The sequence below is a fragment of the Ursus americanus genome, chromosome 20 (assembly GCF_024610735.1).
Source record: "Ursus americanus isolate L20-20 chromosome 20, mUrsAme1.1.p, whole genome shotgun sequence".
Lineage (NCBI taxonomy): Eukaryota > Metazoa > Chordata > Mammalia > Carnivora > Ursidae > Ursus > Ursus americanus.
This window is the reverse complement of record NC_142146.1, coordinates 4,335,562-4,348,215: the sequence shown is the minus strand read 5'-3', so window position 1 is coordinate 4,348,215 and position 12,654 is coordinate 4,335,562. Positions and strand designations below refer to the sequence as shown.

Below are 12,654 nucleotides of genomic sequence, written 5' to 3'. Positions count from 1 at the left end.
AGTTAACGTATAGCTATTAGTTTCGGAGGTAGAGTTTAGTGATTCATCAGCTGCATGGAACACCCAGTGCTTGTTATATCAAGTGCCCTACTTGACGCCCACCACCCAGTTACCCCATCCCCCCACCCACCTCCCCTCTCCAGCAACCCTCAGTTTGTACTTTTTTTTTAAGAGTCTCTCATGGTTTGCCTCCCTGTTTTTGTCTTGCTTTGTTTTGCTTTGTTTTTCCTTCCCTTCCCCTATGTTCATTTGTTTTGTTTCTTAAATCCCACATATGAGTGAGATTGTATGGTATTTGTCTTTCTCTGACAAACTTATTTCACTTATTTGTCTTTCTCTGACAAACTTATACTCTCTAGTTCTATCCATGTCATTGTAAATGGCAAGATTTCATTCTTTTTGATTGCTGAGTAATAGTCCATTTTGTGTGTGTGTGTGTGTGTGTGTGTGTGTGTGTATACACACCACAACTTTATCCATTCATCTGTCGATGGACATCTGGGCTCTTTCCATATTTTGGCTATTGTGGACATTGCTGCTATAAACATTGGGGTGCAGGTGCCCCTTCACCATTTCTCCAAAGAAGACATACGAATGGCCAACAGACACATGAAAAAAATGCTCAACATCACTCGGCATCAGGGAAATACAAATCAAAACCACAATGAGATACCACCTCACAGCGGTCAGAATGGCTAAAATTAACAAGTCAGGAAACAACAGATGTGGGCGAGGCTCTGGAGAAAGGGGATCCCTCTTACACTGTTGGTGGGAATACAAGCCGGTGCAGCCACTGTGGAAAACAGTGTGGAGGTTCCTCAAAAAGTTGTAAATAGAGCTACTCTATGACCCAGCGACTGCATTACTGGGTGCTTTTCCTTTTTATTTTAATTTAATCAATGTTAGCTGCTTTTATCACCATCTCCAACCTGGCATCACCAGGAAAAACAGAAGTCTTCGGAAGATAGAAATGCAGCTAAATGAAACCTTCTGATCTGGGTTTACAGCTAAAATAATTTCTCGTTGTTTAAAAAGACAAGAAAAAGACTTCATTTATAGATCACTCTGTAAAGGCAGACAAATGAATGGCTATTTTGATTAGCAAGATGCTATCACTGGCCATGTAATTTATTGAGAAAGTAGGAAGAGAAAGCATTAAAGTGAGTTGGTAAACCACAAACAGGGCCCAACGCCAGTTCAAAGTTACCAGTTTATCAGCAAGATCTGGTCAAATGGTTCAAGCGAGCCTTATTTCCTACACATGCGTGCCTGCAGTGGACAGTGATTAACCCTCGCGCTTCCAGTAAGCTTTCAGAGGTGCCTGTACAGAAGTATCCCAGCCTTCAAAATACCTGACGCTTGTGATATAAAATGTCTAAAGACATCATAAATTCTCTTGAGACACCTGTGACAACTTACCTGGATCCGAAGAACGGAGAATAATAGATTCTTTTAATAATAGCCAAGCAGGTAATCCTCCCTAGGGTGGGGGGGGAGAAAAGAAGAAGAGAAAAGCCATTATAAGGTCTGGGGACGGCGGAGGAGATAGGAATGACTCTTGGCAGTGAGGGAAAAGAAGGAAAGTTTCACAGAGAAGGGATATGAACTGGGCTTTCTGGTTTATAACTTTCAAGGAAATTAGAAACTGTAACACAGTGAAAGTCAGATGACTTCACATGAATGCAGTGTTTGGAGAATCAAAGCCTTTGTAGAGATTATTCCACTTAACTTCACCACTACCTTATGAGGGAACCAGAGCCCATACCATTAACTGCTTTTCACGGTGGGGCAACAGAGCTACCTGAGCGAGCACCAAAGGAGGACACGTGCCTCTGACCCTTACTGGGTCCTCCCTGCCGAGGCACCTCCTGAGTAAAGGACACCTGTGCTGGCTACAGTCACAGGCTCAGCCGTATCTGGAGTTAGAGACTTACTTAAACTGCTTTACCTCACTTTCCCCCAGACCCCTGCCCGTCAGCCCACCCCTGTTGGGATGCACCAGCCAGGCAGAGCCCAGTCTAGACGTACTCACCATGTCCCACTCTGCACAGATGTAGGGTCCAGGCCTCAGGATGACCAGCAGTCCCAGCTCATGGGCCAGCTTAATAAAATATTCCACATCGTGTTCCCCAGAAAACTGGTACTGTCCTGGCTGGGGCTCGTGAAAGTTCCAGGGCACGTACCTGCCGAGACACACAGCCCCTTCTTGGAAAAAGCTCAAAAATCCAGCAATTTCTGAACTGGCGGTAGAAGTGTAAACCCTTAGACACTCACACAGCTCCCTTTAGCAGCCCCTTGGGAAACAGGCCTTGTTTCAAGTTTTCTCAGCAGCTACCCAAGTGAACCAAACTTGGTTTAAGTTTATGACCCACAAAGAATACCCATTCCTATTTAATGACTTAAAAAAAAAAACACAGAATTACATGACCATGAATTACTACTATGTAAAAATCAGGTATGCCTGTGTAAGGCTGAGGGAAAATGAAAATATCTATGCTAAGGTAATAAGAGGTATACTTATTTTTTTGAAAATGCTTTTTAAGAAAAGTAAAAAAAAAACTCTGACCCCTGTGTCCTCCTGTAAAAGATTTTGTCAGGAAGGGCACGCAGGAAGTAAAGTGACAAAAACTTCTACCAGTTCCCCTGGCTTCCTTCAGCATAGGCCACGAACTGCATTACAAAGCTACCTACTGCCATCACATAGGTCTCTGGATGACCCCTGGTTCGTGGCCTTTTCCCACAATCCCATGGCTTCAGGGCTCCCTGGGACAGATAGCCGTGGTCCCCCAGAGGTAAGTGTTAAACTGCAGGTAGGTCCCTGGGGCCCCAGGAATCTGCCTCTGCATTCTTCTCACCCCTTATCTTGAAAAGGCTATCAGCAATCCTCATCAGTTGTGCAAAAACCAGAGTGGCCAGCCACCCCAACTTTCCCCCAAGTTAGTCACCATGCAACAGCAGAAGAGATGAGAGATAGTTATTGGGGGTAATTCTGTAACTCTAGGCTATAGAATTACCCCAGCAGAACCACAAAGAGAAACTGGGTTTCAGGAATCTACCTAACGTGGCATATGCCCCCAAGAGCCGAGGGAAGCTTGGCTGCCTACACCACCACTACCTTCAAACTCTAGGGAGACCTCTGGCCAAAAATAGGCGCTTGGGTAGATTTCAGTTTCACCAGCTGTAAATGGGAATGAAGCACTGGAATCCTTCATGGAAAGCGCCCTGCACAAGATAAATGCTCAATCACTGTAACTCGCCTTTGCCTTTTTAAGCGGAGGTTCATTTTTTATGATTTCCAGTGACAAAGTTCAAGAGCGGAAGAAGTAGTTAATCCAATCGAGCTCTTGCCAAGCCCCTCCCAGAACACAAGATTATGCTGTGTCCCATTCTGAAGAAGGAAAGAGCTAGCTGCACAGAGAAATGCAGCCGCGCCCTCTCTCCAGGTACAGGTGTCTAGGCCCAGGGGAGAGCCCAGTGCTTCCTACTTACGTCTGGATGGCGTTCAACCCGGCCATCTTCATCTTCAGCAGCCGATCCTTCCAGTAGAAGCGGGGCACGCGCGCATAGTGAATGCTTCCCGAGATGTAGCGGAAGGGCTGGCCATCCTTCAGGAAGCGGTTGTGACTGTAGTCAATCTCGAACGTCCTTTGGGAAGCTTTCTACAGAGCAAGGATGGGACCACATGAGAACTTCCACCTTCTGCATTTCGGAAGCAGACACTCTGACCATGGCAAGCGGCTACCTGCCTCTTTCATTGGCAGAATTTACTGATGGAGTTAATGCCTGGCTTCTGGGCTATAAAACAAAGCACTGTGAAGCCAGTGGCTAGTGCACCCAGGCAACCAAAATCATCAGGAAGGACCCATGTGCAGGACTCCAAAGGGTTTACCTTCCAGAGACCAGCATCAGTGTGACAATCGGTGGCTGAGACACAGAAGCTATATTCCTGTTGGAGGTGCCTCTCTTCTTGGTATAGCAAAGCCCAGTGTGCTGGGAGTAGAACACATACATAGATACCCTCCCTCCCTGTGGCTGTGACCAGTTGGAGCACTAGATGTACCTTGACAGTCATGTCACTGGGCTGAAAGCAACAGATGAGAAGCCTAAAGTCCCGGCTGGGGCTCTACGTCCTGCAGTGACTAGGCAAACGCCCTCTCTAACTGCATCTCTGCTTCCATAAACACCCAGGATGTCAGACTAAATGAACTCTAAGGCAGTATGTTTCAAATTACGGGCTGCAACCCAATTTGTGAATCATGAACCTAATTTGAGTGATGACTGGCACTTAAAAAAATTTTTTTTTGATTGGCACTTTTTTAAATGAAAGAGAATAGAAAATATCAGTGTACTGCACAAGTATTATTTTATGAAACTTTTGTAATATAAACATATACAGAGTTGCATTTGATGTGTGTCTCTACTGGGTTGCAATGAAACACATATTTCTAGCAAAATTAAAAAAAATCTAGGCAAATCAAATTTCGAGAAACACTGGGGATCAATTCAGAAGCTAAAATGCTAGCATTTGAAAGGGAAGCCGAAGGTTAGGTAGAATAGAACACTGCCCTCTGGTGGATGCAAAAAGGCAGCGAGGGGTCACAGGTGCCAATGGAGAAACCGGTTAATTGCTTTCCTCCATTGCTGGTAAGATTCCTTGTGCAGCTTTAGGCTTTTTTAAATTTATTTTTATTTTTTTTAAATTTTTTAAAAAGATTTTATTTTTTATTTCACAGAGATAGACAGCCAGCGAGAGAGGGAACACAAGCAGGGGGAGTGGGAGAGGAAGAAGCAGGCTTCCAGCGGAGGAGCCTGACGTGGGGCTCGATCCCATAACGCCAGGATCACGCCCTTAGCTGAAGGCAGACGCTTAATGACTGAGCCACCCAGGCACCCCAACTTTAGGCTTTTTTTAAAAAAAGCTTTTTTTCATAGCAGCACCACAGTCCATGACAGCTTTGGAGGCTTCCCTTGAAGCCATATCTGGAAGCAACTCTAAGAGCGTAAGTCCTAGATCACACCTGGTCTGAAATCCAACTAGGGAGTTAAAGCATTGTGATGGAAACTTAAACAACACAGAGTAGATCGCTCAGGGGCAAATGGAAAGCTATACTGTATGTGAGTTCACTTCAATAAAGCTAACCATAAATAAATAAATAAATAAATAATGTAAGAATCATTTCTAAAAAAAGGGCCAGAGCACCAATCTAATACCACTTTGTTCTTCTCGTAAACAAGGCTTTAACTCTCATTCAAAGGCGAGAAACTCCTGAAGAAACGAAAAATATAAAAGTTACTTCTTTTTTTTTTTTTAAAGATTTTATTTATTTATTCGACAGAGATAGAGAGAGCCAGCGAGAGAGGGAACACAAGCAGGGGGAGTGGGAGAGGAAGAAGCAGGCTCACAGCGGAGGAGCCTGATGTGGGGCTCGATCCCACAACGCCGGGATCACGCCCTGAGCCAAAGGCAAACGCCCAACCGCTGTGCCACCCAGGCGCCCCTAAAAGTTACTTCTTATACCAGTTGCCCCAATGATTTCAAAAACATTTTCACAGCACATATAAGATTAGGTGCCAAAAAAGGGTTTCCTCCACATTCTGTGAGTTCAGAGGTGGTGTATGAGATGGGGAAATTCCTTGGACAGGTAGAAAGGGGGTAAGCCACTGGGAAATGCAGAGGGCTGTCTGTAGCCCACTCGTCTAGGGGAAGGGGCTCAGAGGAGCAGAGGAGGTTGCTGAGACATGATCTTAGCAGACAATGGACTCTGGCTTTTGTCCCACTCAGCGGAGCACCACCCCTGCATTCAAACAATCCCAGAATCCAGTCCAAATATCTCCCTATCGTCCAATTACAAGTATTACCAATCACCTACTATGTGCTGAGTAATATCAGAGGGAGCCACATAGATGTGGCCACAGCCAAATATATACATATACATGTATATGTATACATACATACATGTAGAAATGATTCTACATGAAGCTTCCATGTCACATGGAACAGACCGGGTGTCAGCATCGTGAGACCAGACAAAGTAAGGACAACACCATGATGCTGCACAGTAAGTTACACAGTATTAGTATCAATTATACCTCAGTAAAGCTGGGGTCAGGGTTAGAGCAGAATGCTGCAGTGGTGATAAAGGGCATGTAACCCGGGAGTGGGGCATGAGGACAAATTTCCCAGATGGAGGAAGTCTGGCTCTCAACCTTGGCCACACATCAGAATCACCTGTGCAAACTTTTAAAGATAGCAAACTCAGGCCTCACCCCCAGACGTTCAGATTTTAATTGATCTTGAGTGGAGGCATCGGCATTTCTTAAAACTGCCCAGATGATGATGTCAGGTACAGCCAGGGTTGGGAACTTCTGGTCTGAGCTAAGCCCCAGGGTGAGGAGGAGCTGGGCGAGGCAAAGGGCACAGGAGGAGACAGTGTGTGGGGTGCAGAGAAGGAGCCCTAGAACGTCAGTACAGACAGCGCACGGCAGGGAGCTGACGCAAAAATGGACCAGACCAAATGTGCCCTGACGTCCACATTCGTGGGCCTGGGCTTTATGCCAAGAGCTGCGGAGAGCAACTTACACAGAAGACCACGTGAAAACATGCGGTTTCAAATGTCAGACACTCTGGCCTTTTCCTGAAGTGGCGAAAAGGAAACAGAGTCATGGCCCTTGGTGGCAGCAGTGAGGTAGGCAGCGGACAGGAGGTGGAACCCACAGGACCAGGGGGTGGTTGGATGTAGGACACAGGGGCTAACCTGAAGAGGCTCCCACAGTCTCAGGTGGAAAAATTGGGGGCGTTTAAAAAAAGAGAGACAGACTTAAAAGAGGCCTCAAGTGGGGGAAATTAAAGACTGCGTGGATATTAACACCTGTGAGTTACATGTACATGGCTCCTCTGCTCAATGTCAGCCTCTTAACACTGGAACAAGCAGACGTTAGGTCCCTCATGTTGTGATTCAACAGGAAGCAGAGCCCCACCTAGAAGCCGTCCTCATTAATGAACTTGCACTCAACCAAACCTTAGTCTACGGATAGCTCAAGCAAGCAAAATATGCCAAATCCAACGGGTAGGACATTCTCGAAGTCCAATGATAGAGCTGCTCCAACAGATTGATGGCATTAAAATCAAACAAAATAAAGAGAGTATTGTTAGAAAATAAAAGAGAGTTTAAGAGGCATAATGACCCTAATGCAACATGGGAACCTGGTTTGGATCCTGATTCTCATGAACTGCAAAAAAACCCCCATGTTGAGACAGGGAACATCTGAACAGAGACCAGGCATTAGGTGGAATTAAAAGAATTACTGTTCATTCTGTTGGGTAAACAATGGCATGCTGATTGCACAACAGAAAAAAAAAGTTCTCATCAGTTAGAGATACAGACAGACGTTTCTATGAGTGGAATGACACAACTTCTGAGGTTACTACAGATGAAAAAGAAAAAGAGCAAACAAAAGAGCAGAGGCACACAGCAAAGCTGATCACTGTTGAAGCTGGATATAGACACATGGTATTCTCTCTTTGTTCATTCGTGTATTTGTTTTAATTGCAACACTGTTTAAACCAAGTTGTACCTCAAAATAAAGCCTTTTTCTTGGTTGTAAGAAAAACAAAACCATACGTTCATGAAAAGACTTGTAAGAAATGTTCACAGTAGCTTCATTCATAATTGTCTAAAACTGGAAGTAAGCAAATGTCCATCAACAGGAGAAACAATGTGCAAAGTTTGGTGTGGTCATACGATAGAATACCTCTCAGCAATAAAACAGAACCATTGGTGCTGCCAATGATATGGATAAGCATCAAAATTGTCATGCTGAGTGAAAGAAGCCCAATGCAAAAGGTTCATACTGTATGAGCCCCTTTATATGGGGGCTCTAGAACAGGCAATCTGATCTACGGTGGGAAAAAAATCAGAGTAGTTGTTGTCTTGGGGGGGGGTGGCGAGGCACATATTGCTTGGTAAGAAACATGAGGGAGCCTTCTTCTAATGGTAATGGTAATCTAGCTGAATACGGGTTTCAGATTATACAGGTGTGTGCATTTCTCAATACTCATCAAAGGGTGCCCTTGAGATTTGTATATTGCATTGTATGTAAAGTTTACCTTAGGGGGAAACAGAGCTACAAAGAAATTTTCACCTCTAATTAATGATAGAGGACATGCTTGGAGGGGAAAGCACACCGATGCCTGCCACTTACTTTGGAACACATCCAAAAAAGAAGATGGATTGATGGGTGGATGGGGGCATAGATCGATAGTAATATGTTAATGGTAGAATCTGGATGGTGAGTATAAAATTCTTTCAACTCTATGTGTGAACATGTTTCCTAATAAAATGTTGACACAAATAAAGAAGGGGGATTGAAGAAAGGTATTCAAAAGGTACAAACTTCCAGCTAAAAGATAAATAAGCACTAGAGATGAAATGTACAACATGGTTAACCACAGTTAACACTGCTGTGTGATGTATAAGAAAGTTGTGAAGAGGATAAATCCTTGGGGCACCTGGGTGGCTCAGTCAGTTGAGTGTCCAACTCTTGGTTTCGCTCAGGTTGTGATCTCAGGGTTCTGGGATTGAGCCCTGTAAGGCTTGGCACTTGGCATGGGGTCTGCTTGTCCCTCTCCCTCTGCTCCTTGCCCCCTCTCATAAATAAATAAAATCTTTTTTTTAAGATTTTATTTATTTGAGAGAGAGAGAGAGCATGCACATGAGCAGGGGGAGAGGAAGAAGCAGACTCCTCGATGAGAAGGGAGCCTGGTGCAGAGCTCAATCCCAGGACCCTGAGATCATCACCTGAGCTGAAGGCAGCCGCTTAAGTGACTGAGCCACCTAGGAACCCCTCATAAATAAATAAAATCTTAAAAAAAAAAAAAAAAAAAAGGAGGGTAAATCCTACAAGTCCTTATCGCAAGGAAAAAACTTTTTTCCTTTTCTTCTTTTTTTCTTTCTTTGCTTTCCATTGTATCTATATGAGAAGACTGACACTAGCTGAACATACTGTGGTGATTTCACAATATATGTAAATCACAACATCATGCTGTACAGACTTAAACTGATGGGGGTGTCTGGGTGGCTTAGTTGTTCAGCATCTGCCTTCGGCTCAGGTCATGATCCCAGGGTCCCGCATCTAGCTCCCAGCTCGGCCGGAAGCCTGCCTCTCCCTCTCCCACTCCCCCTGTTGTGTTCCCTCTCTCGCTGCCTCTCTCTCTGTCAAATAAATAAAATAAAATCTTAAAAAAAAAAAAAGTGGACTGATGAGGGGTGCCTGTTTGGCACAGTGGGTTGAGCGACGGACTCCTGATTTCGGCTCAGGCCATGATCTCAGGATCATGAGATCGAGCCCTGCACCACGCTCCATGCTCAGTGGGGAGTCTGCTTAAGATTCTCTCCCTCTCCCCCCGCCCCTCCCCCTGCTTATGCATGCACAGGCACACAAGCGCACTGTCTATATATAAATAAATAAATAAATAAATATTTTTAAAAAAGTGGACTGATGAAATAAATTATGGTTTCTATGGTAAGGGCATTGTACATGAATGTATGCATATGCACATACACACCATAAAGTATTATGTAGCTCCTGAGACTAATGAGATGCTCTTGACCTTGCAGAAAGATCTTTGATACATAAAGAGTAAAAAGAGAAGGTTGAGAAGTGTTTTTTAAAGCGTACCTATGTCAGCTGCAGCCCTTATGGACAGTCGTGTGAGCTCAGTATGCTCTGTTCTGACAGTGTCTCAGCTCAGACCCACACCCTGGGAATTTGTGCCTTCCTGCCCCACCAAAGGAACCTGCTCGCCCCAGGATCCAGGAGTGCTGGGGTGCCCATGCCCCTCGGGCCAACCCTCAACCAATGGGGGTGGACAGCTGCATCTTTTAGGCAGACAATGCTGGAGATGCTCTGTGTACCTTGCAGGAGATCCTGGCAGAATCCTGGCCCTACTGCCCACAGCGAGAACCATGATACATCCACATACAGACTTCTGCTTCTTGCCACCTCTGCCTTGTGCCTGCATTCTTGGATCACTTCTCAGATCACCCGCACTCAAGCCCTTGTTTCACGTTTTGCTTCTAAAAGAACCCAAATTAAGACAGTGGGTACCAGGATCGGCCTACACAGCAGACCCTCAGGCTGTGAAGCTATACCTGGATTTCTCATTTCCATCAAACAGCAACAAGAACCCTACCGTGGTGTTAAAGTGGGTGGTGATACCCCACATTATGCAAATACGAATTCTAAGGTCCTCATCTGTGCTGGACTTGGGTCGAGGTGGGGAGTGGGCACTTCCACGATTTCCACTTGGCTCTTCCCTCCATAATGCCTCTGACTGACGGTGTGCGTTCTGGGGGCTGTTAAGTAAAACCATCCCAGTTTGTAGTCAGGACCAAGAGGAGGTACAGGTGGAAGTGGAGGAGTTGGCATCGACATTAGCTCTACCCCTGGAATGGGGTGGGTGGTGGTAGGTACTGGTAATTACAAGGATTGTGAAGTTGGCTGATTTTTATTAACAGATTTGGAAGCTTTGAAGAAAGATTGCCTGATGGGATCAACATCCTCTCCAGGCATTCTGTGATGCCGGAAGTTTCTGTGGCCATATTTAAAGAGACTATGTCTCCAGCCAGAAGGGTAAGGCTCAGGAGTTAACCATGTGGGTACACTGGGAGAGGACCTTGAGGGGCAGAATGTAAGGCCGGCTAGAGGGAAGTTTACGGACACAGTGCACTTTCCCATGACCTGTGAGTTACCACCTTGATAAAGGTATCTTAACCCAGTTCCGATGCTGTTGGAACCCACTTCCCTGGAACCTGGGCATGATGCTGGCCTATGGGGAACGAGGTGGAGATGCCGGGATGAGCTTGGCATCCCGAGGGATGTGTGAGATGTCTCAAAGAGATGGGAATGTAAAAATGGTGACCAGACAACCCACCACCCGACTATATCCCCAGGACAGGCCAGAGAACACTCCCTTCAGGAAGGAGTGCACTACTGAGGAGGGCCCCGGCAACCTCCAGAAGCCCAGTGAGGCTGTCCTCTGTAAGTGAGGGATGACAGAAAATGCTGCTGTGGCACTAAGAATGACGAGACTCTGGCATAACCAGAGAGGGACCACATAACCACCACAACGACCAGCTAGGCCAGAGTGCAACCAGGGTGTGTCGACCAGTGGCGATCTCAGGCAAAGCCTCATAAACCACAGCATTTCCAGTGGGTGGGATGATTGGGTAACCAGCAAGGGTGCTGCCTGACGTGTCTAACAAGGAAAAAAAAATCAAGAACTCATGAGCAACAGGCTGATGTCAGCCACTGCAATGGAAAATTCTGATTCCTTCCTCCAGTTCCCAGCTCTGGGGCAGCCTCTCCAACAAACAGCCAATTGACTGAAGAGAGGGTTAGACGGATCCCTTGAGGAAGAACCCTGTGATGCCACTCCAGTACACACAATGAATAGTCCCCTAATCCTTTCCCAATAGGACTCGGGCACCTGCGTCCTCAGGAAAATGGCCCCCCAGACCCTCTGGGGTTGGTTGGATACACCTGAGCTGACATACCAGGGTATTCTGAAATGTGATGGCATTCACTGCTCTTTAGGAGACTGGGGAGAAAGGAAGCCACGGCCCAGGTCTTTCTATGTGGGTCCAACAAGTCAGAGGGCCTGTCCTATGGTGATTTCCCTGGTCCTGACTACAAACTGGGATGGTTTTACTTAGCCCCCAGAACCCACACCGTCAGTCAGAGGCATTATGGAGGGAAGAGCCAAGTGGAAATCGGGGAAGTGCCCACTCCCCACCTCGACCCAAGATAAATCTGAAGCAAGCCCACAATTCCTCCCAGAACGGCAGATCCTCATATCCGTTCCACAGACTCACAAAACATTCTCATCATATCCCTATTCCTATCACATGTGCGCCCCTGCAAAAAGCAGACAGATCATGGTGCATGATGGTGGGCTACTAACTGAGCCAAGGGGAAACCCAAGCGGCACCTGCCGTGTGGGTGCAGTATTATAACCGGAGCAGTCAATGCAGCCCCTGACGTTTGGTCTGTGGCTAATGTTCTACTCTTTTCAAAACCATCAGCAGAAAGGATCAAAAGCAGTTTGTTTGTAAGCGGGCAGGATAGCAGTACACATTCTCTCTCTTGTCCCAGGGCCCCCCTAACTGCCTCACTCTCTCCCATGAGAGACCCTGGTCATCAGCACATCCCATGGGCTGTCACACTGGTCTGATAGATAAACAACATCATGTTTTTTGGACAAGTCTCTGAAACTGAGGCTTGGAAAAGCAGCACAGAGTGGAGTGACAGGGATGGCCACAGAAGCAGCATGACCTAAGAGACAGCTTCCAAATGGTGACTGTCACAGCCAAGGTCAATAGGGAAAATCCGCCTCGGGTCTCCAATGTGACCCCTCTCCACATTGAAGGACCTGAGAGGATCCCGCCTAAAAGGGCCAGCCTCCTCAGTATCTCTGAGCTGTGGGACCTCTGTCAGAAGTAAGGTAATTGATGTACTGTATGGTGACCAACATAACATAATGAAGAATTATAATAATAATAATAAGAAGAAGAAGAAGTAAGGTAATTGAGAAATGTCGGGGGAGAAGGGAAGAGGGCACCTGCTTTCAGAGCATATTCCCCCAAAATACAAACA

The 12,654-nt window shown here is 46.0% G+C and overlaps 1 protein-coding gene across 2 annotated transcripts in view; it reads right to left on the bottom strand.

Moving 5' to 3' along the window:
• Nucleotides 1–12,654, bottom strand: part of GLB1 (galactosidase beta 1) — an 83,160-nt gene that overhangs the window by 56,559 nt on the left and 13,947 nt on the right. For both annotated transcript variants that reach the window (XM_045798300.2, XM_087870064.1), the window contains exons 2-4: nt 3,490–3,659; nt 2,033–2,183; nt 1,420–1,480 (exon numbers count right to left, since the gene is read on the bottom strand). In XM_045798300.2, coding sequence (XP_045654256.1) covers nt 1,420–1,480; nt 2,033–2,183; nt 3,490–3,659 — 382 coding nt within the window. The remainder of the gene's footprint in view (nt 1–1,419; nt 1,481–2,032; nt 2,184–3,489; nt 3,660–12,654) is intronic.